This window comes from Phallusia mammillata, chromosome 4 (assembly GCF_965637545.1).
Source record: "Phallusia mammillata chromosome 4, kaPhaMamm4.hap1.1, whole genome shotgun sequence".
Taxonomy (NCBI): Eukaryota; Metazoa; Chordata; class Ascidiacea; order Phlebobranchia; family Ascidiidae; genus Phallusia; species Phallusia mammillata.
Genome location: NC_137255.1, coordinates 10981751 through 11004568, shown reverse-complemented (window position 1 = coordinate 11004568; position 22818 = coordinate 10981751). Strand labels below are relative to the sequence as shown.

At 36.8% G+C, this 22818-nt stretch overlaps 2 protein-coding genes and 1 pseudogene across 5 annotated transcripts; 2 read left to right on the top strand and 1 right to left on the bottom strand.

Moving 5' to 3' along the window:
- Positions 1-2489: 2489 nt before the first annotated feature.
- On the top strand, positions 2490-7682 carry LOC145224805 (kelch-like ECH-associated protein 1). The gene is made up of 11 exons (XM_080091385.1): positions 2490-2737; positions 3011-3195; positions 3362-3542; positions 3647-3767; positions 3834-4004; positions 4075-4239; positions 4733-4938; positions 5213-5353; positions 5485-5690; positions 6282-6458; positions 6927-7682. The coding sequence occupies exons 1-11, from the start codon at positions 2643-2645 to the stop codon at positions 7067-7069; spliced, it is 1791 nt and encodes a 596-aa protein (XP_079947511.1). The 5' UTR covers positions 2490-2642; the 3' UTR covers positions 7070-7682.
- Positions 7683-7749: 67 nt separating this feature from the next.
- Positions 7750-18849, bottom strand: LOC145224806 (RNA-binding Raly-like protein). 4 transcript variants are annotated; one of them, XM_080091388.1, is made up of 9 exons: positions 16236-18845; positions 15815-15892; positions 14969-15103; positions 14702-14809; positions 11888-11960; positions 9409-9598; positions 8229-8273; positions 8035-8158; positions 7750-7974 (listed from the first exon to the last, which is right to left on the bottom strand). In XM_080091388.1, coding segments are annotated over exons 2-9 (711 nt in total). In that variant the 5' UTR covers positions 15849-15892; positions 16236-18845; the 3' UTR covers positions 7750-7972. The 4 variants fall into 4 exon arrangements, with proteins under 4 accessions (XP_079947514.1, XP_079947516.1, XP_079947513.1 ...); XM_080091387.1 differs by lacking the exon at positions 7750-7974 and having other exon boundaries at positions 7981-8158; positions 16236-18846; XM_080091390.1 differs by lacking the exons at positions 8035-8158; positions 8229-8273 and having other exon boundaries at positions 16236-18848.
- LOC145224807 (uncharacterized) lies at positions 12610-13486 on the top strand (annotated as a pseudogene).
- Positions 18850-22818: the final 3969 nt, after the last annotated feature.

The following is a 22818-nucleotide window of genomic DNA, read 5'->3' as shown; positions in this document are numbered from 1 at the left end:
TAAACGTTTTTGAATGTTTGGTAGGTTACACATCAAAATTTTAATACCCAGTTAAAAACAAATTATGTACGTTACGTTTGATAAAAACTAGGCAAGCTATTTTTGTATTTTGTTTGCTTTCACACCCAGTTATCGAGAAAACTACGGGGTCGGGGGAGGTAGTTTCAAAAATACTTTGGAAACCACTGACGGAACGGATTGACTGTAAAAAAGAAAAATTGCCACACAAATGTGATGAAATGTACCCAAACGTGCGCAAAACTGATTGTGACGTCATTACGTTTCTTACGGTCGTTATGACGTCATCAAATTCTATAAGTTACAAAATTGTCACCCTCAAATTTCGAAACAATATTCGATTCGCGTCCTTGTCTATAAATTCCCTCCAATTTTCACGAGATGTTTGATTCCAAAACTTGACCCGCTTTAGCTATCATGTCCTGAGAACAACCTGATATGTTGCCTACAACAGTGGTTCCCAACCTATGGGTCGCGACCCAAAGTTGGGTCGCCTGAACATTCTGTTGGGTCGCTTGTTATAGTGACCATTACAGCATCTACTTTTTGACGCCTCGTAGCGTTACTTTTATATTACCTAGGGCTTTAAATTAAATTGTTGCCCAATAATAAACTTCATCACAACTTGTAGTGATAATGCTTAAAACTGTTTGTGACGTCATAAAGTGATGTGTTAGCTCACAGTAGAGCGTTGTCTGGCTAATAATGCTTCGATTCAGCTCCGAGTTCGGGCTAAATGGAAATGTTTGGTCGAAAAAAACAACAGCGTTTATTCGTTATAAGGTTATTGATTTGCTAGACTGGCGTAGTAATTTTTAAAAAGCTTTCCGAATTTACAGACACAAATACAACTAAAAAGCATGTCCATGGGTCGCGAGAAACCACAAAACTAAATTTTGGTAAGTATTTGGGTCGCGTTAAAAAAAGGTTGGGAACCACTGGCCTACAACACCACAATTGCATTAACCGTACGTCAAACCCGAAGTTCTTTGTGTCGATCATTGTTTCGTAGCATAAAGTAAAACTGGTCAAATCAGGTTACATTCACAGACAAATCGATTTGCATTCGAATCTTATTTGCAAAAAAACAAACAAACACATTCTTACAAATACTCGATCTCGTAATTTAGTCATGTATTCGAACAAGTGAATACTCATCACGTTGGCAACTTTGGCAAATCCCAATAACACAGTGGTTCTTAACCCCATAAACAAATTTAGTTAACTTTGGACTCACCTCCCCCTTTGTAAGTGTAGTGTATTCTTTTTAAAAACGAGCACAAACGTTTTAAAAAACAAACGAATATGATGATGCAATACGTTGTTACATAACAAATTTTGAATAATGACATACGAGGCAAAGTTTTAGTTTGTCAGTATAAAATAGGGGTCACCAAATTTTTTAACTACGGGCCGGATAATTTTAATAATCACGCTCGAGAGCCGCATGGGTTACAAGCCCTGACGCAGCCTTTCCCAAACTGGCACTCGCGAGGCGATTTTGACGAGACCGCAAAGGGTTCATGTCTTCCCACGATCTTATTTGTATTCAGATTGTGCCGCTGTTTAATTGTCAAATTATGAAAGATATAGAAATGTCACATACCAACTAATGCACGTTTATTCTACCACAAAAAACTAAAAAGGCAATTGTTCGCACACAATTACTATTCTTTGCTTTTGTCTGTGACGTAACAAAGTGCTTTTGGATGATACTTATGCCTTGTAATCTTGTTAGACCAGGTATAATTATCAGTAATAATTTATTACTAAATGTATTATGAATGTTTGCACAATCTTTAACGCCCCCGGGCCGTAATGAGGTGATCCCTGGTTTACAACATAGGCGACGAAAACTTCTGGTAGTTCCATTGCTGCATGTGTTCGAAAAAGCTGTCGTTTTTTGCCTGTTTGGGGGGGCGTGAAGTGCCCGACAAACACCTTAGGGGGGCGTGGACAAAAAAAGGTTAAGAACCGCTGCAATAACAGGAAGGTGGCAAAACCGGTATGAATGACGATGAATTCAATTTGTTCCATGTCTGGTCCTTTCGTGTACATTAAAACGATAGTCATTTCAACGTACAAAACAAGAAGATGTAATCCATGGATCGCAAGTAATTTTTTGAAAATTTTCGATGATAATCAATACTCCAATTGACCTAATGCTCTCATTTAAAATTGCACTAGTTTTTGAGAATAAAGGTAAATTCTAGTGATGGATGTTGCAAAGTTTGCGTGCCCTGTGGCAAATCGAGTTCAACCAGTTCATCGGTCCGTCTCGAACGGCAGAACTGAAATGGGTTGCCGGAGTGAGTCAGCAAATTTTACCCTCTTTGTTGCCGAACAAGCTTTAAGTTTAACACAGGTTTGCTGTGGAGTTTGGGTTGGTGTTTTGTGCATTCTATTAAATAACCTACGAACGTAGTAAGGAAATCATTGTTTTGAACAATGTGCTACTTTGTTGTGTTTGACTTGAGAATAATTTTTGGTTTGGCAGGTTGTTTTGTTGTATTTATTTCTAATATTTGTAATGGACTATTTGAAAATAATATGTGGATCATCAAATGAAAAAGGGTGACATCTCCGTGTCTTGACCACTTAACACCCATTTGTGAAAGTCAACCATGTCTTGCAAACTAAAAAAACTTGGTTTTGAAAAGAGCAGTAGTTCTATGGGAAAATGCCCTGGACGAGTTATCCCTTCTATGAATGGAGATCGGTAAGGGTAACATTTTATTGTCTATTCACACACATATATTTGCATGTGTTGATTACCTTTTGAGTCAGTTTATAAGTTTTATGCCTTACCTGCCAATTGTTACATAAAATGGTTAAAAACGAGTCGTTTGACAACCTACCGAAATGAGCAACCAACATTGCATGCAGTATATATATATTTTGTTTTTGCCTCTCTAACTGTGATGCTCATAGTAGTAGTTATTTTGCTAACGATTGGAAGTGTGATGAATATTGTTTTGGTTGTACATTTTAGAATTGAAAGATTTGAGTTGAAAGAATATCCCAACGATTCTTTGACAATTATAAATGAGCTACGGCAAAACACTTTACTTTGTGATGTTACAATCAAGCTTGATTACAATGGTCAAAAAAAGAAATATTCTGCTCACAAGCTGGTTTTAGCAGCATGTTCTCCATACTTCAAAGCTATGTTTACAGGTGTGCAAAAATACTATGAACTGCTTTGTTACAAAAGTTTGTATAGGATTACCTTTCTTTATTTTTAAAGATGGTATGTGCCATCCTGTTATGGCTTGTTTCAGTAAGTGAAAACTAACCAAAGCCCTCAATAGAGGTTCCTTCTTTTGAACCATAATATTTTTAGGTGGTTGCAGAGAAAGAAATATGTCAGAAATTAACATGAGGGAGATACATCCTGAGGTTTTTACAAAACTTCTGGATTTTGCATATACCTCAAGAATTTTAATAAGTGAACAGTGTGTTCTTTATATCATGGTTGGAGCATGCATGCTTCAGATGACACATGTTATTCAAATTTGCTGCAAGTGAGTAGCTGCACTTTCCACACAATTAAAGGAGTAGTCCTGACTTTCTGTTGTTAAAAACAAAAATTTCGAAAAACTTTGGACTCAACATGATAAAATTGTAGATTTTTGGAGAACCAAGTTGATCCTTCCAACTGTTTGGGGCTGGCAGCATTTGCTGATGATCTTGGGTGTGGAGAGTTGAAAAAGAAGATTGAAAAATATATTTGTGCGCATTTTGGAGAGGTGTGTATTTGCATTTTTGTTTGTGGGCTTGCGGCAAATAGTTTTTTTTCATATTTTGATTAACAGGTGTCCCAAAGCGAAGAATTCAAAACACTTTCCCCATGTAGACTTTCTAAAATAATTGCATCAGATGAAATCCATGTTGACTGTGAGTCACAAGTGTACAATGCAGTGTTGTGCTGGGTACAGTATGACAGACAGGCACGACAACAATATTTAAAAATGCTTTTGGAAGCGGTAAGTTTGTGGTAGAAATATCTGTTAGTGTTTGGTACAGACGACTTACTTTTACAATAATGTTCTATAGGTAAGATGTCATTCATTGACACCAGGATTTTTGGAAAAACAATTGCAAAATTGTCCTGTTGTTAACAAAGAACCCCGTTGCAAAGAGTATTTGGCTCACATCTTTAAAGACCTCACTTTGCATAAACCTATAAAACACAAGCCTCGTGTTCCTGAAGCTGGCCAGGTACAGATTATTATTATCGCTTTCTTTAAAATCTTAAAAATATTTTAAACAATGCATATAGGTGGTCCTTGCCTGTACTAAATTCTGAAGCAGTCAGTGATTATTATTAAATTGTAGCATCACACACTAATGGAATGCTGCCAGGCAGTCAGTTTTCATAGTTGGATTCACATGTATTTGTACAGTTGCATTTGTTAAATTAAGTAATGCTACAATAGATTAAGGTAGTTTGTTACCCCCAATGCCAACCCTTTTAGTTTTATGCTGCATCCAAGGAATAAAAACAGTTTCAGCATTGGCTGCACAAATTGCAATTCTTGTGAAACAAGCACATGAAATGAAACATGATATTGGCCATTTGCTGATAAACAATCGAAAGGCCATTAGACTTTTTAACTATGGACTTTTGATTATTGGGGTTTGGCCGGTCTCATGGTGATTTAGGTCAGTTGTATATTACATTGACTAATCAGTATGTCTGTGAACATTGTAGGTGATATATGTTGCTGGCGGATATCTTCGACATTCACTGCCCTACATGGAATGCTTCCATCCAGAAGAGAATGTATGGTTACGACTTCGTGATCTTCCTATGCCTCGTTCTGGCATTGCTTCTTGTGTTGTTCATGGTTTATTTTATGCCATTGGTGGACGAAATAATTCACCAGAGGGAAATTACGATTCTGCTGCATGTGACAGGTGATAATACTTTGATGATATTAAAAAATGAACTAATCAATAAGTTTAAATGACACACTGACATGTTTGAGGAAAATTCAATCATGATCATCAGTACATCGCATATGATTTACCTGATTCCAAATGATATTACCTAATGAGTAGTACATTAGTTTGTTTTGCATTTACTTTTTACCACCAACCAAAACACATTTAAAAAAGTACATTATCGAAAATGCTTTGGAGTTACAATAAGAGTTTGATCTCTTTGATGCTTAATTTTATTTTTTCTCAGATACAATCCAATGTCTGATCAGTGGAATCAAAGGTCTTCCATGAATGTTCCCCGAAACAGAGTAGGAGTGGCAGTTATAGACCACATGGTATTTGCTGTTGGAGGTTCGCAAGGTACAATTCACCACAACAGTATGGAAAGGTAAGAATCACCTCAATGTTGAAGGCCATAGGTTAAAATCCTATAATGTTGCTTCTGTATAGAAGACAACTGTATTTTGTAAGTATTTATTTGGATTCACTGCATTTTAAAAATTGTTTGGCCATGTCTAGGTATGACCCAGAGAAGGATACATGGACAATGGTTTGTGGAATGAAAACCAAGCGAATCGGTGTTGGGTGTGCTGTTATCAATCGCATGCTTTATGCAGTGGGAGGGTTTGATGGACAACACCGGCTTTCCTCAGTTGAACGTTACCATCCAGAAAATGATGAGTGGTGTTTTGTGAAATCAATGCTTACTGCTCGAAGTGGTGCAGGTAAAGCAAGCACCAGTAAACTGCAGTGTATAAAAAAAACTCACGATGATGTAAAATTGCTGCTCTCACATTAGCCAAGTCTGAAATGTTGATGGTCTTAAGCCAGTGGTTCTCAAACTGTGGTACGCGTACCACTAGTGGTACGCCGGAACTTTTCAGGTGGTACGCGAGTAGCTTTCTGTGATACCTAAATTAGTCCAATCTAAAATTGCAACTCAATTGACCCAACTGTTCAGCACTGGTTTGGGCGAAACTCGTGTCTTGTACAGTCTTTTGAAATTGCTAAATATGCTAGTCAGGGAGAAAATTGGCCTATTTATTGGTCTATCCATGTAAACACGGTTTATGATAGGTGGTACGCAGCGATAGAAATAGTCGTCAGGTGGTACGCGGTCCGAATAAGATTGAGAAACACTGTCTTAAGCGAATCAGACAAGAGTTAGTTGGTTGCCCTTATTATGATAAAAATCGTTTGAATGCATGCATAGTCATGAAATAGTAAAATATTTTTGAGTTTTAGAGGGCTAATAAATGTTTTGTCAGTGGTGTTACAAATAAGTTGTAAAATCTGAACAATGAATTCGTTTATAGGTGTTGTTGCCTTTGGAAACTTTATTTTTGCGATTGGCGGTTATGATGGAAGAGAGCAGTTGAACTCAGTTGAGCGCTACAATGTTTTAGAAGACACTTGGCAATACGTTGCTCATATGAAACACCGACGATCAGCCTTGGCAGTAACTGTCCACAATGGCAAAATATTTGCACTTGGTTGGTTATGAGAAAAATATCATCCAAGTTTTCCTTTTTTGTGTGTTTGGAGCTGCTTTTGCCAAAAACTGTTAAAATGTAAATTTCTATTAGTATTTGCACATGGTGGATGGGCGTTTGTACATTAACATTGTCAATTTTTACCTTAGTCAACTCTGCAACATCAAAATTTTCATGAGCTGTAACATTTATGAAATAATGTAAGAGTTCTTTAGTAGCACAATGCGATTATTTGAATCCCTTTGTTACTATTTCAACTTCACAACACATATCGCCATTTTAACCTACTTTGTGCTGGCCAAACATTGACAAATCTTACACACTCTAGAAAAATATCAACTGTTGTAGAGTTGCATGATTTAAAACAAAAAAGTAACCTTGCCTTTCACAAACATACCAATACTCTACCACCAGTATGCACTCTAGGAAAACATACTTTTTTTATTTACATTAAATTACTTTTTGTAGGTGGATATGATGGGCATGACTTTCTATCAAGTGTGGAGTATTATGAACCATGCCGTAATGAGTGGCGGGAAGTAACCAACATGTCTGGAGGAAGGTCAGGTTGTGGTTCTGCAGTTGGATTTCAACCTTGTCTCCGTAGATAACAAAAGTAGCAAACCACCTGCATTTTTAAATGTCTGGTGGTTTTTTTGCCAACACACCCACAAACACAGACAGATCTTTCTGCACTTACTTTTCCATTAGACTATGAGTGTCTTGCACTTATCTATGACAATAAAAGTTTCATTTTTGAAGTACAACCCTATTGTTTGTGTTAAACTTCTATCATTGTTGCAAGTTCCAGTATCATATTGGGGATTGGTGCATTTGTTTTTTCACTAATGCCCAATAGAAATGTGTTGCTGCTATTTGTATGGACTTGGGTGTAAGGCTGTAAACTTCCGGTTCCTTCCTTGGCATACACCGATACTTGGATGGCATACTTTGTTCTTACTGATTGTATGCCAAGTTTTTACCCACTGTGAAGTACTACTGCAAAGAAACAAGCTTACGCAAAACAGGGCTATTTTAACCGGAGGGAATCGGATCTACCTCAGTGTATGGTGCTCAACAATACCTGGAAAACAAACGAGACCTATTTTTTGTTGTATATTTTCTCTTTTGTTGTATTCATGCCTTGTTATAAAAAGCCGTTTGGTGTTGCACATTGAGCAGTTGGTTACTGCTTACAATACAGTGTTACTTTGAAGGTGTGAATATGTTGCACCAAAAGTCGAGACATTGATGAAGTAAAACTTAAGAAAACATAATTTCACAACAGAAATCTCTGTGTCAGCATGTGTTATTGTCGCAGTTTTGACCAATAAAAAGTTCAAATCATACATGTTCATGCAAAGACTACTGACAGGATATAGCAAAAGATGTTAAGCCTTGATGGACAGGGACACAGTATTGGTCTTCCACAGCAGAGTAGTCAATATACATTAGCTTGAACACAAATCAGCAAGTTGTAGATTGTGAAGTGGAAGCAATCACAGACTTTTTGGCTCTGTATTTAAAAAAAAATTGCTAAACTCGAAAGTCCAAAAAATTGAATGTCAAACCATACATGCATTATCAGATAATCCATTTGGCAGCTGTGTTAGTAAAAAATCAACTTTTTGGCGAATAACTAGCAGTTCTGTTTTGATCAACTCAAGGGGGAAATTGTCTTGGGTGAAAGATGTGCCTCTCTGTTGAAAGATTGGAATTTAGAAACAGTTTGTTCAGACCCAATTTCACAAAATTCTGCATGTTACTTACTTCTGCATAATTATGTGTTGCAGAAGGCAGGGCAAGAGTCTGAACCTGCCAAAATAAGGCATAAAACCTTGATCATTCCGATAAGGCTATTTTATGCAGATAAAGCTAAGAAATCATGCTGGAGGTCTGTAATCCAATGGGTCATTTAAAGCAGAGCTACTCAAATTTTCTTGCTCTGCGACCCCATTTTTAAACAGAGATTTCTACGCGACCCCTTGATGGGTATGATGTAAAGAAATACTTATATTTTATATATATACCATCTAAAAAGCCTAAATTAATTTCTAACTTGATAGTCTTATTTTGTATGACGTCATAATCTATATTGTGACGCTTGTGGTATCTGCTTTTTCGCATTGTTTGCACACAATAGGCATAAAAAAGTCTGGCGCATCTTGCTACTAGGCTGGTAATACTCTTTTTAGTTCCACAAAATGTGTTTAGAGCATTTTGATTACACAGGAATGATGTTTAAACAATAAATGTACGCACGTATACCATTTATTGTGACTGACATAATAACCCATAATGTTTTGCGACCCCAAAATTATATTACGACCCACAGTCTGAGAAGCCCTGATTTAAAGCACCCTTTCTAAACGAGTGATTCCAAATGAGTGACTTTTTCTACTTGCTTACATTCAGTTGTTTCACAGAGCAATCTGACTATGTGTAAACCCCATTTATATCAGAAAAACAAATGAGGAAGAAATGTTTCAATTATGAAACAGACGTTTCAAACCAAACAGCAGTTAAACCCCATTGGATGATCAACAAAAGGGACTTTAACTGCAGACCTACATTTAAAAAAATGTTTGTTTACATAATAGTTTGTTTGTAGAACAATGTAGGTTTTGCATAATATACAAGTTAAATCTAAAAACGTATTTACAGAGCAATAATGCAAAATGTATAATCCATGAAAATGCACATTTACTAAAAAATGCAAATCTTATTTTATGACCTAACTTCATGCAAAATTATATATTTCTGCCTAAAATTGGCTGTGAGTAAGTTGTTGGCCTACCACCTGGAAGACCTTGATGTATCACTAGTAATAAGTATACAGTTTCCACTGTTCTATACCACAACAGGAAAACAAATTCGAGTGTTACAAACAAAAAAAGGAAAAACAAATAAATAATAGAGAAAATAGGCAATATTATGTGTTTAACCTTACATCTGAGATCGGAACTTGTGGACTTTTTCGGACTGGAGGTTTCTTTGGAATATGCTTTTCAACTCTTCCCGCTTGTACTTTTGCCAAACCAGTTAAAGCACCTCTTCCAAATGCAACTCCTCTACCTCTTCCTCTGCTACCCATGGCCCCACGACCACGGATATTCATCACGATTTTTCCAGAAACAGCTCTAAAATGTACAAACTGTAGTAATAACCAGCTATTTCCCTGACCAACAATTTTCATGTCACCATGGCATCATTTTAACACTGAGTGATGTTAAGAGTTTAAAGATGGCATGAAACCCATAGTGTTTGAATAGCTGTACACCTCAACACTTTACTGCAATAAACATGCAGTAAATATTTGAAAGTTAGATATGTTCATGATGTTCCATATAGGTTTGTTTTGCATAAGTTGGAAATGTGGTTCAAGCAGAAAACTTGTTAAAAGTTGTTTAGGCAAAAAAACTGTAGTAGTGCAGTTAGAGGTTGTCATCACAAATAACAGGGGTTCTACATGGCAGTAAATTTCATAAGCGTCTAGGGTCAAAAAAGTAAAAACTTTATTGGGTATGCCAAAATTGGCTGCAAAGCATTAAAATTACCATCAAAGTCTGCTAAAGGATAAACAAGAGAAAATAGTTAAAAACCTATGCAATAGAACATTGTTACACCTACCTTACCCAGATTTGAATCATTGTACAAGACTGTATTTTCAGCTGTGGTTAAACTTATTAAACTGGCAACCATGCACAAGCAAGACATTGTAATAAGGGCAATTAGAAAGGTGACTTTCCATGTTTTCATATTACCGTACTTTACGGACCATCCTTTTTTTCCTCATAAATTGATCGTGCACCTTATAAGCCGGTGCTCCTAATGTATGGATCAAGTAGTGCTTTATTGCCTACACTCCAGTACCGATACTATTATTATATAAATAAACCACCGTCTTACACAATAAACTACGGTAAAATCAACTAGCAACTGTGATATTCACTAGACTCATTTTTTCTTTTGCTCATTGTACTATTGTGACTTGCTTACATTTATTACGTAACAAGTAAACTTTTATAACCCATACTCCTTAAAATACGTTGCGTTCTATAGCTCGGTGCGCCTTATGTATGAACAAAAAACTAATCAAAGCAATTTATTGACAGTGTGCCTTATAATCGGGTGCGCTTTATGGTCCGTAAAATACGGTAATACATGCTATGTTTGACAAAAAATGAATAAATCTAAGTCAAAGTTACATGCAAAGCACCAAATAACTAAGTATGCAAATTCTTGGTCATCTACTTCACAAAATACAGCCAATCTAACAAACATTTAGGAAGACTGTATTTATCATGCGTGTAAATCTAAAGAAATATCAGATTGAGTGATCAAAAAGTCCCATTAGGTTGAAAACAAATACAGACACACCATATGTGTTCTTTTTATGGAATTATTGTAGTAAAAACCTGCAACGTTGTGTATATTTTTCCTAGCACAGTAGTTTCCAATATTTCTAAGAAATAATGCTAATATCTCAGATAAAGCAGTTTCAGACCATTGCTACATCTAAAACAGGGGTGCACAACCTGCGGCCAAATAGACGATTTTGTGTGGCCGTGAACATGTTTATTAAAATATATGCACTGGCGGCCGTGACGTAAAAACAACTCTTTTGCTAAATATTTTGACTTTCAAACTGCACTAAATCGATTTTGTAAGACTGAAAAGAACATTACCAGCCTAGAAACCCTGTGCATCACACTTTATATACGCCTATTGTATGCAAACAATGCAAATAAACAGTCATCTCTTGCGTCACAATACAGATTATGACGTCATAAATAGCTCAGACTGGTCGTCAGACTGTTTAGCTTAATCTGTGGATCAAGTTTTAAATTATCCGGGCTTTTTGGACGCCATTAGATGGTTTATGTATGTGGGACAAGCCCTATTTTCACATAATAAATTTCAAAACAAAAACAAGAAGGTAATTGGTGGCCGTTGGTGAAATAAAGATCTGCGATGCGGCCGTCTTTCCAAAAAGGTTGTGCACCCCTGATCTAAAATATATTACATTAGGATGTGTTGTAAAACAAGTATAAAAAACATAACACTGCTATTGGATCTTATGTCATTACCACAGTGTTTAGAATAGATATCATACATTCCTTGCAAAAGCTATCACTTTTTTTGCAAAGCCCCAAATATCATTTTAAAATGTTATTATTTTATTGGACCAAATTGTATATTGAACAACAATTTTTGTTAAAAATTGTTTACAAATAAGTGACACATTTTTTTCAAACAATTTTGAACCACTAGAGTTCCTTTGGCAGGTTTTGCAATCTAAATCATGTAAAGGCTGAACCAATAAAAATTCTCAAAACTATTCTTAAAAAGCAAAGATATGCTGCATTTCAAAAAGTGGCAAATGCAGTTTAATATGTTGATTTTGCAAAAAATGTGTGAAAACTTACACACTTTGTGAAACTCCTGTGTTTAAACCTTGTGGTTTCTGGTTTGGTTTTGGTTCAGCTGCAATATTTATGTCTGAAAAATTCAAAAACCATAAAAAACCTGAAAACCAAAACAAGGTAAAACTTCTGCAACCACAAAAATTAAAACAAAAATAGTTGTTTCATGGAGTTGTATTTTGGGTGGTAAAAGCTGTCAAAAACCAAAGAAAAAAACTGATTGTGTAAAGTTATTGAGGCTGCCGACGAAGAGGTCCTTTATCCAAGCCTGGACCGAAATTTGACAAAAATAGCACTGGTCCATGCCTTAAAAACCCATACTAAGCATAGCGTCACAGGCCAGCGCCTGTTGGTCAAGCTTACTATGTACTGTTTGGAAAATGTTGTCACTCAATTTGACAATAGCTTGTATTCTCAAAAGACAGGCATAATCACTGGCGACAGCCACTCGGTATAAGTGGCAAACATAGCTCTACACTCCATCACTCATCAATGCGCCTCCACCATACAAAATTACACGATGGTGTTCAAAAGATATATTGACGACATTATATGGATTTCAAAAAGTGCAGATGATGCAAAAAAAGTCATTTTTTCTGTATTCTGTCGTTTTTTAAATGGATTTTCGCACCATCCTCCTTCATATTAAATCCATTGTGTTTTCGGAAGCAGTACGCATGCGCCGCCTGAATGAATATGATGCCAACTTCATCTACAGCCTTGAGAGGTTGCAGCAAAAATGTTTAATTACTTGCTTTCCTACGAAAATGACTTCGGACATAATCACACTAGCTTCCACCTGGAAACAACGGTTTGGACCTAAAACTACTCCGCAGAAGTCACATAAAAGAGTTCTGGGCTACAAATTTTTTACGCATCCTTCACCTGACAGGCAAAGAAAAAGCGCTGAAACCAGAGGCTTGCATTGCGTTTCAACGCCCCAAAACACTGGGCGCAATACTATCAAATAAGCATGTACTGGATATGTCGAATCAACAGGCAGGTGGATATTCACAACCCTGTGGCAAGTGCGCATTGTGTGGTTGTAGAAAGGGGTGCAAAGCTATGGTTCCTTCAGTTTCCTGTGTCACCACCCCTTCCAATCACTCTATACCCCTAAGGCAACAACTGACATGCAAAAATTATGGTATGTACGTGGCCACCTGCACCACATGCAAAGAACAATACGTGGGACAAACGAAAAACCGTTACGTGGGACAAACGGAAAAAACACAAGATGGAATGCACACAGATCAACATGGCAGACAGATGATGTAACAGGCACCAAGAGCGACACAATGGCGCTGGCAAAACATTACCTAATCAACCATCCCTGTCTACAAAAAAAAAAAAAAAACGGACAAATCGAGTTGTTTTTCGGTAATATTTGTTGAAGAGCCACCTTTGAGCCAGTTAGATATTTGCGACGACAAATGGTTGAACGACCTAAAGGCAGCCATAAACAGACGCCTTGTACGCACGACCAGGTTTTTTTTTTAAGGTTTGGTTTGGGTGACCGCTAAGTAGTTTTAAGAGACCGCAAGTGTTTCATTTAAATACGAAAAAATAGCCATGTTTGCTTTTTGGGAAACCGCTGGAGAAATTTGGGGGGCCATTTCGGTCCGTTAATGTTAATGCCTCTGATGTCATAAGGCTGTTGACAACACCCTAACTACCAAGTGCAAAAATGTCCGCCAGGCAATCCATAACACAAGTAACATATGTCTGGTTGCCTTTACAACACTATTTCACCACAGAAACCTTTTGTTTGTGGTGCTCAGCTACCAACAGATACCCATTCACATTGTGTAAATCAGTGGTTCTCAAACTCGGTTTTCGGGCCGCATGCGGCTCCCAACTACTTATTTTGCGGCTCGCACCAGACCTCAGAAAACCACTAAACATTGCTGTTTTAGCTTTCAAAGTAATAATCTTTAGTGATTTTCTTAAGGTTTCGTTTTTTTGCGGCTCTCTACACACTTAAAAAAATACCATTTGGCCCCGACAATAAAAAAGTTTGAGAACCACTGGTGTAAATCAATTAAAAAAAACTCTTCTGTGTCCAAAGGTGTGAACAAAAACGGCACCCATTGAGTCACAAGTTTTGTTTTCAATTTTAAAACATTGGCCATCAATGGTATTATTGTACATACACAAACCTATAACCAAGTCAAAAATGACCTATGTCCAGGGTTGCCATCGACTTGAAACCAAAAATAAGGACAACCGAAAAATCAAATTTGTAGGAGAAACGAAACAAACGTTTTTAAACAAATCTTTGCAATTATACGAGTCATGACATAATATTTGCAATATTTTTTGTACAGAAACAATCTGTTTCAGTAACTCGTTGTTCGTAGAAAATATTTTGTGCATCTCACGACAGCTCAGGTCTAGGTTTACTTGTAGCAGGGATTTGACTTCTAATTGTTGAAAATAAGAAAAAAGAAGGACTACAGTCAAAAATAAGGACATTTCTTAGAAATAAGGACAATGAACTTTTCTAAGACATAGCCGTTCAAAATAAGGACAAATCTTAGAAATAAGGACGGTATGGCAACCCTGCCTGTCTATAGATTGTATAAGCAAAGATGATATACTACTACATAACCACTTTTAGGGCAACAGAAGAAAAACAAAAAATCAAATTCAAACCCCTTGTTGCAAAAATGTAGTTTAACTTTGACACTCCACAGTTAAGCATTTAACTATTTTACAACTGATGGAGGTTTTTGAGTTCCAATTATAACAATACGAGGCAAATATTTATGGCAACACATAAAGCCTTGAAAAAATATTTTAACAATGTAAACTTACCAATCTGCTGCCCACCAATAAATGTTCCATTTTCACCATGAACAGCATTCCGTGCTGATTTGGGGTTGTTATACTGTACAAATGCAAACCCCCTGTGTATCGAAATGGCTGCACAAATTAAGTTAAATTGTTACAATAAACTATTTTAATCACATTGCTGCCTATTCAGGTTATTTAAAAAGATCTTTAATTGCCACTGTATGCCGAAATAGTTGCCTATTTAATCAATAAAAAAATTTGATTTTATTGTTTGCAACATAATTTTACCAGTGATATATCCATATTTTGCAAATTGTGTTCTTAAATCTTTCTTAGTGATGTGAAGTGTATTTAGATTTCCCACGAATACTCTCATAAATGCAGTTTCAGGGTCACTGGTTTGTGAAGATATTTGGGGTTGCCCTGCAGGGAAAAAAGTTAAACATAAACAATCTGTGGTAGGATGAAATTGCTAAAAAACATAAAAAAACAACTCTTGCAAAAAACTTAAGTGACTTAGTGTGTACTGAACTGCATGCATGACCTGGGTGATGCTGGAATTCACTGTTATAGAAAAAAATGTAGATAGCATTACCGATTCCAGACAATTAAAATTGATAAAAAATGTATTTTAAATTCTCACTGTTATAAAGTTATACTGTAATGTCTTGTTAAAACCTACAATACATTTGTACACATTTTTTTGTGGGAGAAGTGGGCACTGACACAATAAATGTGGTAAAACTGTGACAAAATTTTTAGCTGTAAATAAGTGCATCAAAAAGTAAACAGTTGCTGTGGCCAGAAAACAAAATAAATTTGATGGTCAATTTATAAATAGAATTTATGCGCTATTATGCTGAAAATGATCATTTAAGGGGAATTGCTAATACTTGGTCAAACAGATACCTTTAAGCAGTGGTGGGATTCAAATTTTTTGTCAGCCAGTTCTATTACAAGTCATATTTTTCAGCCCGTTCTGTTACAAAAAGTCCATTGCAGTACCCAGTAATGCTAACCGGTTTGCTGATCTCATAAAATTTTCTGAAACGGTTCTTTAGAACCGGTGCGAACCGGCTGAATCCCACCACTGCCTTTAAGGTATTTACTGATGAGCTATATTTAATGTCATACCTTGAACTGGCTGACCTTTGTTCATGCCAAACATTGTGCAACTGCAGAAACCTATAATCTATTTTTGTACAAAGATACCTGTTGACATAATTGCAACCACAATCCTGAGTAAGCGTTCTTTGAAGTGGCTCAAGTTTTATCTTTATTATACTTTCTTAGAAAAGATGAATATGTAAAAAAGATGAATATGTAACTGTCGCCCGTTTTAGGTCACCTTTTTCAGGATAATAACACTTTAAAAGTAACAAAGAAGAATCTTGCTAATTGATGTTTTTTCCTCCCAAGAAAGGTAAACAATTATGCCTCTTATACTTAACTAATATACATGCACTTGTTTATTTCTCGAGATTGATTTTTGTAATTTGTATTTTTTCCCTTTTCCGTTGACCCTATTAACCCTAAGTTAATCAAGCATAATTACTTTGGTTCATCAAGTACATTGTTTTCAAATTCCCGCATGTCTGATATCTTATCCCTTGAGTGTTGTTATCCGTTGTTCACTCAAGATCGCCATCGATTGTAATCTTGATTTAGTAAAATACCGGACCTTCAAATACCACGCCACAAATGTTAAAAGTCACTCCAGTTCTATGATTCTTGTTTCTAACCGTTAAAATACTGGTCGAAGTGCAAATTGATATCACTGGCCAACACAATTTTTGGTGTCTTTAATGTTAAAACTGATATTGACTAATTTTGGGGTGCTGATTTCAAAAATCATTACGGTTTTCTTCAACAGATCAACTTTTTAAGTTATTCACAAAATCAAAATTTATAACCATATTGATTCAATGACTTTAAAATCATGCTTTTATGTGTTTGTTAAAGTTTTGTTACATTATACACATCATTTTTTTACAGTGCAGTCAGTTTATAGCTTGAATATGCGTTCTATGCTTATGCTCTGTCTAAAAATGGTTGGTGCAGGCTAGCGGTAACTTTAAACTATACGTGTTTTATGGAGTGATTTTCAGGCTAGTAAAGCAAGGTGGTAAAACTAAAATTAATAGTGGCTAGGTCATCTATAAGGTGTTGCATGAATTACCAAGATGTTTTATGCTACATTTCTGGTGTAAACCCATACAACACAACTAAAAAGAAAAAAAGGTCTGTATCAAATGTGCATATCTTGCACACTTCGATGTGGCCTTAGGGGTTTAGGACAAGCAAAAATTAAACGGGACGATATTGCTGCCACTCAGTTCCGAAAGTTACCAAAGTACATGTGTAGGGGTATACCTGATAACTTACAAATTTGAAACATTTTTTTGTTTTTTTGTGTTGAATTTTGTTTGTTAGGAGTGTCCACCTGTTACATTTAAAATTAAATTCGAAATTTTGTTCTTGCAATAACGTTAATTCCAAATAAAATACTCAAAACCAGTTTCACTATTGTGTATACATATGGATTGTTTTTCAAATGTGGATGTACCATAACAGGAAAACTAGACGTGATACAGATAAACTGATTGCATTTTTGAAATCAGGGCACTAGAATTAGTCAAAATCAGTTAAAACATTCCAGACACCAGTAAAAAAATATTTTTTTGTTGCCCAGTGTATTCTGTAAATATTCGCCCAATGTACATGTCGCTCGCCAATTTGATGTATCATTGAAGTCGTAAAAGTAAGTTATCTGCATACACATGTGTCCATATGTTTGTGTGTTTGCTTTTAATAAAACTCGTAAAAACGTTATATAAGTTCTGCTATAACAGTTAATAACCAGGAGTCAGCTTTGCATCCCCTGCAGCCCTGCAGGGTTAAATTTAGCTGGATTAAGAATCTATGGTTCTATGCCCTATATATAAGATTTTTGGAAAGTGGGACTGGGGTAGGTGGGACAGTAGGGTTTCTCTATTTCTCGACTTTTTAGTTTCTCGAGAAACGAGAAATTAAAAATCCATTTCTCGAGAATCACGAGAGTCTCGAAATTTTTATTTAAGCCGATTTTGTAACAAAAACAAACAAACAAATTTCCGATTGTACGTTTTTTCGCTTCTAGTAGCGATCGCAAGTAGTGATTCGCTAGCAAATCAGCCAAAAACGAAGCGACTGTTATAGATCTTATGCAACCAGGCTTCTGCCTGGGAAAGGTGAAAGTTTAGCGGCAACGCACGTTAAAAATCGCTGTTTCGGAAGCAAAATAAGAAAGTTATGTGCCCAGTCCGCTCTAGAGGCGAGTTGAAACGAAAAATACACGTAATAAGAGGTGTCGCATTTACTTTTTGTTTAAGATACATGACGTAATTTTTCTCGAGAAATTTTTATTTATTTCTCGAGACTCGAGACTCGATTTTTTCGAGATTTCTCGAGAGGGAACTCTAGTCAACGGCATTGTAATACCAACAGAAAAATCCAGTGTTTCACATTTTTGTAAAATTTCCCCCATAACCACTTGTTCCAACAAATATTAAATTTCAAGCTACCGCTACATTGCAATTTGCAAGAGACCAGATGCAACTTGTGGCATAAGAGTTGAGTTTCAAAAGCATCAGTTCAAGCACTAAATAAGTTGCTATTTTTGAAAAGACTACATGCTTATAAGGCTAAGTCATAATGAATTTTGTCTGCAAAGTGCTAGACGTCCAGTAGCACATTTTGCTAGATTTTGATTTGCTGATTGCTCAAGTTCGAAATTTTAGTACGCAGGGCAGAGGGACCTAAGTCCATCCACCCCCTCCATATCCACAATGTTTTGAGTGAAATAAGTGAAGCATGTCGATACGCTTGATAAATTAACAAAAGTGAGTTGTCAAATTTCAAATCAAAACCATGTCACATATTTTTTTTATCTGGGAGTCAACTGTGTTCGAAAAACTAAAATTATCAACCCTCGAACTCGAAAAAGCCTGCAGAAAGGGGGATGAAGATAAACCCTTCGAAATGCGCAATCATGTCCCCAGAAGAACACGAAGACATCACAATAAACTAGTGGTTCTCAACCTTTTGTACTATGCGACCCCCCTTTAGAGATTTTATAACTCCACGCAAGCCCTTTACACACGCACACAAGAAGTTTAACTACCAGAATGTGTTGATTGTGTTCATCACACATTTGCAATGTAAGGTGGCTGCAATAGTTCGGCGTTATGTAAGGTGCAGTGAAGTTAAGAAAATCCCAAAACCGCAATTATACAAGTATACAATCGCAAATATTGTTGCGCCTGTTTAAATCAAACGGTTGTGAGAGTTACTATGCCAAACAGAAGTCACAGGGAAAGTTTTTATGATACGGATAAAATCATTCCGAGTTGGGTTGAGTCTTCGCGACCTCCTCAAAAGTGCTTGGCGATCCCTTTGGGGGTCGCGACCCCCAGGTTGAGTAACACTGCAATAAACGAACGCATAGTCCCATAAGTTAGAGTTCAAGTTTCTCGGCAGTTTGATCCCCAACTGTGCCTCTGACGTCCAACACAGAATACCCGCACAGCGAGGGGACGCCTAGTCCTGAGCATTAATTGATTGATTGATTGGGAGTAGAACCGAAATCCGCAAACCCATTGAACGGGATACCGTAGGCCAGTGGTTCCCAAGGTAGAACTACTAACACTGGAACTCAGCTGACGCCCGGTTTGGTAGGTGGCGCAACAGAGCATAGGCGTTTATGGTGCTGACTTAGCAATCATTCTTACCATAAACCCAAATTGCCGAGTCAGCACCATAAACGCCTATGCCCCGATGCGCCACATACCATAAATTCCCAGACCGGGCGTCAGCTCAATTCCAGTGTTAGTAGCTCTACCGGTTCCCAATCGGTGGTAGCCTACGTGGTACGCGAACACATGTCGTTATTTTATTATTTCTCTGCATACAAATCGCTTCTTCCGACATAAAATGTAAAATGTTTGATCTTTCAAACGCCAGGTTTCACGTCACTATCTTACTCATTCAAGGTTTACCTTTATTACACTTTCTTAGAGGTCAGCATTAAGAGCGAGAAATCTCGAAAAAATCGATTTTTAAGAAATAAACAAAAGCAATTCACGAGAAATTACGTCACGCATCATAAACAAAAAGCACATGTGATTCCTCTTATTACGGTACGTGTATTTTTCGTTTCAACTCGCCCCTGGACTAGGCCTACGCTGGGCACATAGCTTTCTTACTTTGCTCCCGAAACAGCGATTTTTAACGTGCGTTTGCCGCTAAACTTTCACCTTTTCCAAAGGGTGACCGAGTCGGGCTTAGTTGCGTAAGGTCTAAAACACAGACCTACAGTCGCTTCGTTTTTTGCTGGTTTGCTAGCGAATCACTACTAGCGATCGCTATACTAGAAGCGAAAAAGCGTACAATCGTTTTTTTTTTTGTTTTTTTTTTGTGAGAAAATCAACTTGAATAAATATTTCGAGACTCTCGAGATTCTCGAGAAATGAATTTATAATTTCTCGATTCTCAAAAAAAACAAGGTGCAAAATTATGACGTTTGCACCATTTTGTGAGGACAAAATGTCTGCACCTGAATTGTTTCGTCACAACTATAACAAAGAAATAAATAATGCGCCTGCAGTTGAACAGTTCCCAGGCGATTTGAGGTGTAAAGCAAGTGTAAAAAGTGCGCTGCAAACCTATTAAACTAAGTTTTTCATGTTTAAAGGAACAAAGTGGCGAGGTTTTTCCGTAGTGTATGATTTGCATGAAGACGCTCGCTACGAGTGCAATGAAACCAAGTCTGCTTAAGCTAGGCTTGCCATACGTCCCGGTTTAGCCGGGACTGTCCCGGTTTTAAAGGTCTGTCCCGGTGTCCCGCCCGGTTAGCCGATATGTCCCGTTTTTTTAAGTTTATGCAGCCATCCGGTACGTTTAATTGACTCTCACCTGTGCTGCTATTAAAAGTGGATTGTCGTGCTTTGGTTTGTTGTTCACTACATTTATTTTGAGGAAAGTGGCATTGTTACATCACTGTATAATTGTGAGTTGATTGTTCCTGCTTTCATTGGATAAGTATAGTTGGCTGCAAGATAGCTTGCTAGATTTGTGAAGCACCTTAAAGTGTGACAATCAGACTGCTAAAATATTTCTAAAATGCCTAAAAGAAAATGTAAATTAACTAGTCAGCTCAAAATAGACTACCCATATATACGAGAGACGCATGATGACAAGGTTCACTGTGATCGTTGTCGGTCTGTTTTTTCAATTTGTCATGGTGGTCGATGAGATATCAAAGAACATTTGGAAACCAAAAGGCACAAAACTTCCATTGAGGCAGCAGTGTCGTCAACTCAACTGACAACATTTTTCAAAAAGGTCAATTCAAACGAATCTTTAATCTCAGCAGCAAAAAAGGCTACATTTGCGTTTCATACTGCTATTTATGGACAAAGCTTTAAAAGTTGTGACTGTACGTCCAATTTGATTGCAAAATTGTTTGATCCGAAGTTTTCCCTGGCAAAAACAAAATGTGAATTAGTGGTTGTTAATTGTATTGTGCCGATGTTAGCGGCTGAACTACGGCTGGAGTTAGACAAGGCTAATTTTGTCACCGTTACAATCGATGCTTCGAACAGAAAAGAGATCAAACTTGTTCCAGTTGTGGTTCGTTACTTTGTGCCCGACTTGGGCGTAAAAGTACGGTGGCCCACAAGTGCAATTCAACAACTTTTTGGCTGACATTAATTTTTTTTCAGTGCAAACATTTTTTTTTCAGTGCAAACATTTTTTTTTCAGTGCAAACATTTTATTTTCAGTGCAAACATTTATTTTTCGATGCAAACATTTTATTTGCAATACAAACATTTATTTTTCAGTGCAAACATTTATTTTTCGATGCAAACATTTATTTTTCAGTGCAAAAATTTTTGTTTCGATGCAAACATTTTTTTTGGTGCAAACATTTTTTTTTCAGTGCAAACATTTATTTTTCAGTGCCAAAAAATTTGTAGGTTCCATTACAGGGTGTGTCACAATTTTTCAAAATTGTGGAAACGTGATAAACCTGTACATTACACAGGCAATTGGTTGCAATCCCTGGCCACTAAACAATTCAGTACTTTCTATAGTTAATAAAAATTATAATAACAAGTATGTTGTGGATTTAAAGTTAAGATGGATTGTTTTTTTGCACTTATCCACATTTACATTCTGTCTGTAGCCTACTCTCTGCACACCATGCCAAAAACCAAAACGCTGGAGTTGTTTGTCTTAGCTGCACTGTAGGACATGTAAAATGTTGTGTTGTTTTACGGTGAAGCTTGCTAATAGGCTTCATTGTCAAGCAATATAGGCTACATCACACTTCCTATTATTGTTTAGTTTAAAATAAAGGTCCAATACTTCTACCCTTGTGTTAACTTCTTAAAAAAAAAAACCAAATTGTCCGCCACATCGAACTATTTTGCTTTATAATGCCAAAGTAAAGTATTTTGCTATTTTGCTTCATATTGTCAAAGTGAAGTAGGTAAACCGACACATATATTTAATTTAAGACCCGAAAATTCAGATAAATTAAAATCGATTTTATTTGTGCCCTATTAGAAAGTAGTTCTTTAGAAACCATTGCTGCATATGGCTTTATTGAGCCTTCTTCCTCCCGGCTACGCCTGAAACTGTACTCTCGCTTCGCTCTCACAGCCAGCTTAGCCCGCCCCCAATCTGTCCATGCTTAGCCCGTGTTAAATTTGTTAAGCCATTAGTTGACCTTGTTTAGCTCGCTAAGTCCAGACTTAACCAGCTTAGACTTAGCCCCTGTTCAATGAACTACGTCAGTGATTCTCAACCGGGGCCCTCTGGGCCACGCGTGTCGGTTCACTAGAAACATTCGCCAAGATACATTAAGTAATTTTTTTCTTCGTGGCGTAACCCCTTTCTTTCGTAATGCACAAAATTAAGGATATGTTACAAATGTCTTGACTTTGGACTCGGTCTTTGTGGCACATTGGGGCCACCAAGTACCATACCTACTTGATTTGATGTGATTTTTCTTCATCAATAAACTTTAACGATTCTGGAACTAAAAAGTTGATTTGCCAATACCTATTTTTAGGATTCGGCTTTTTACCTAATTT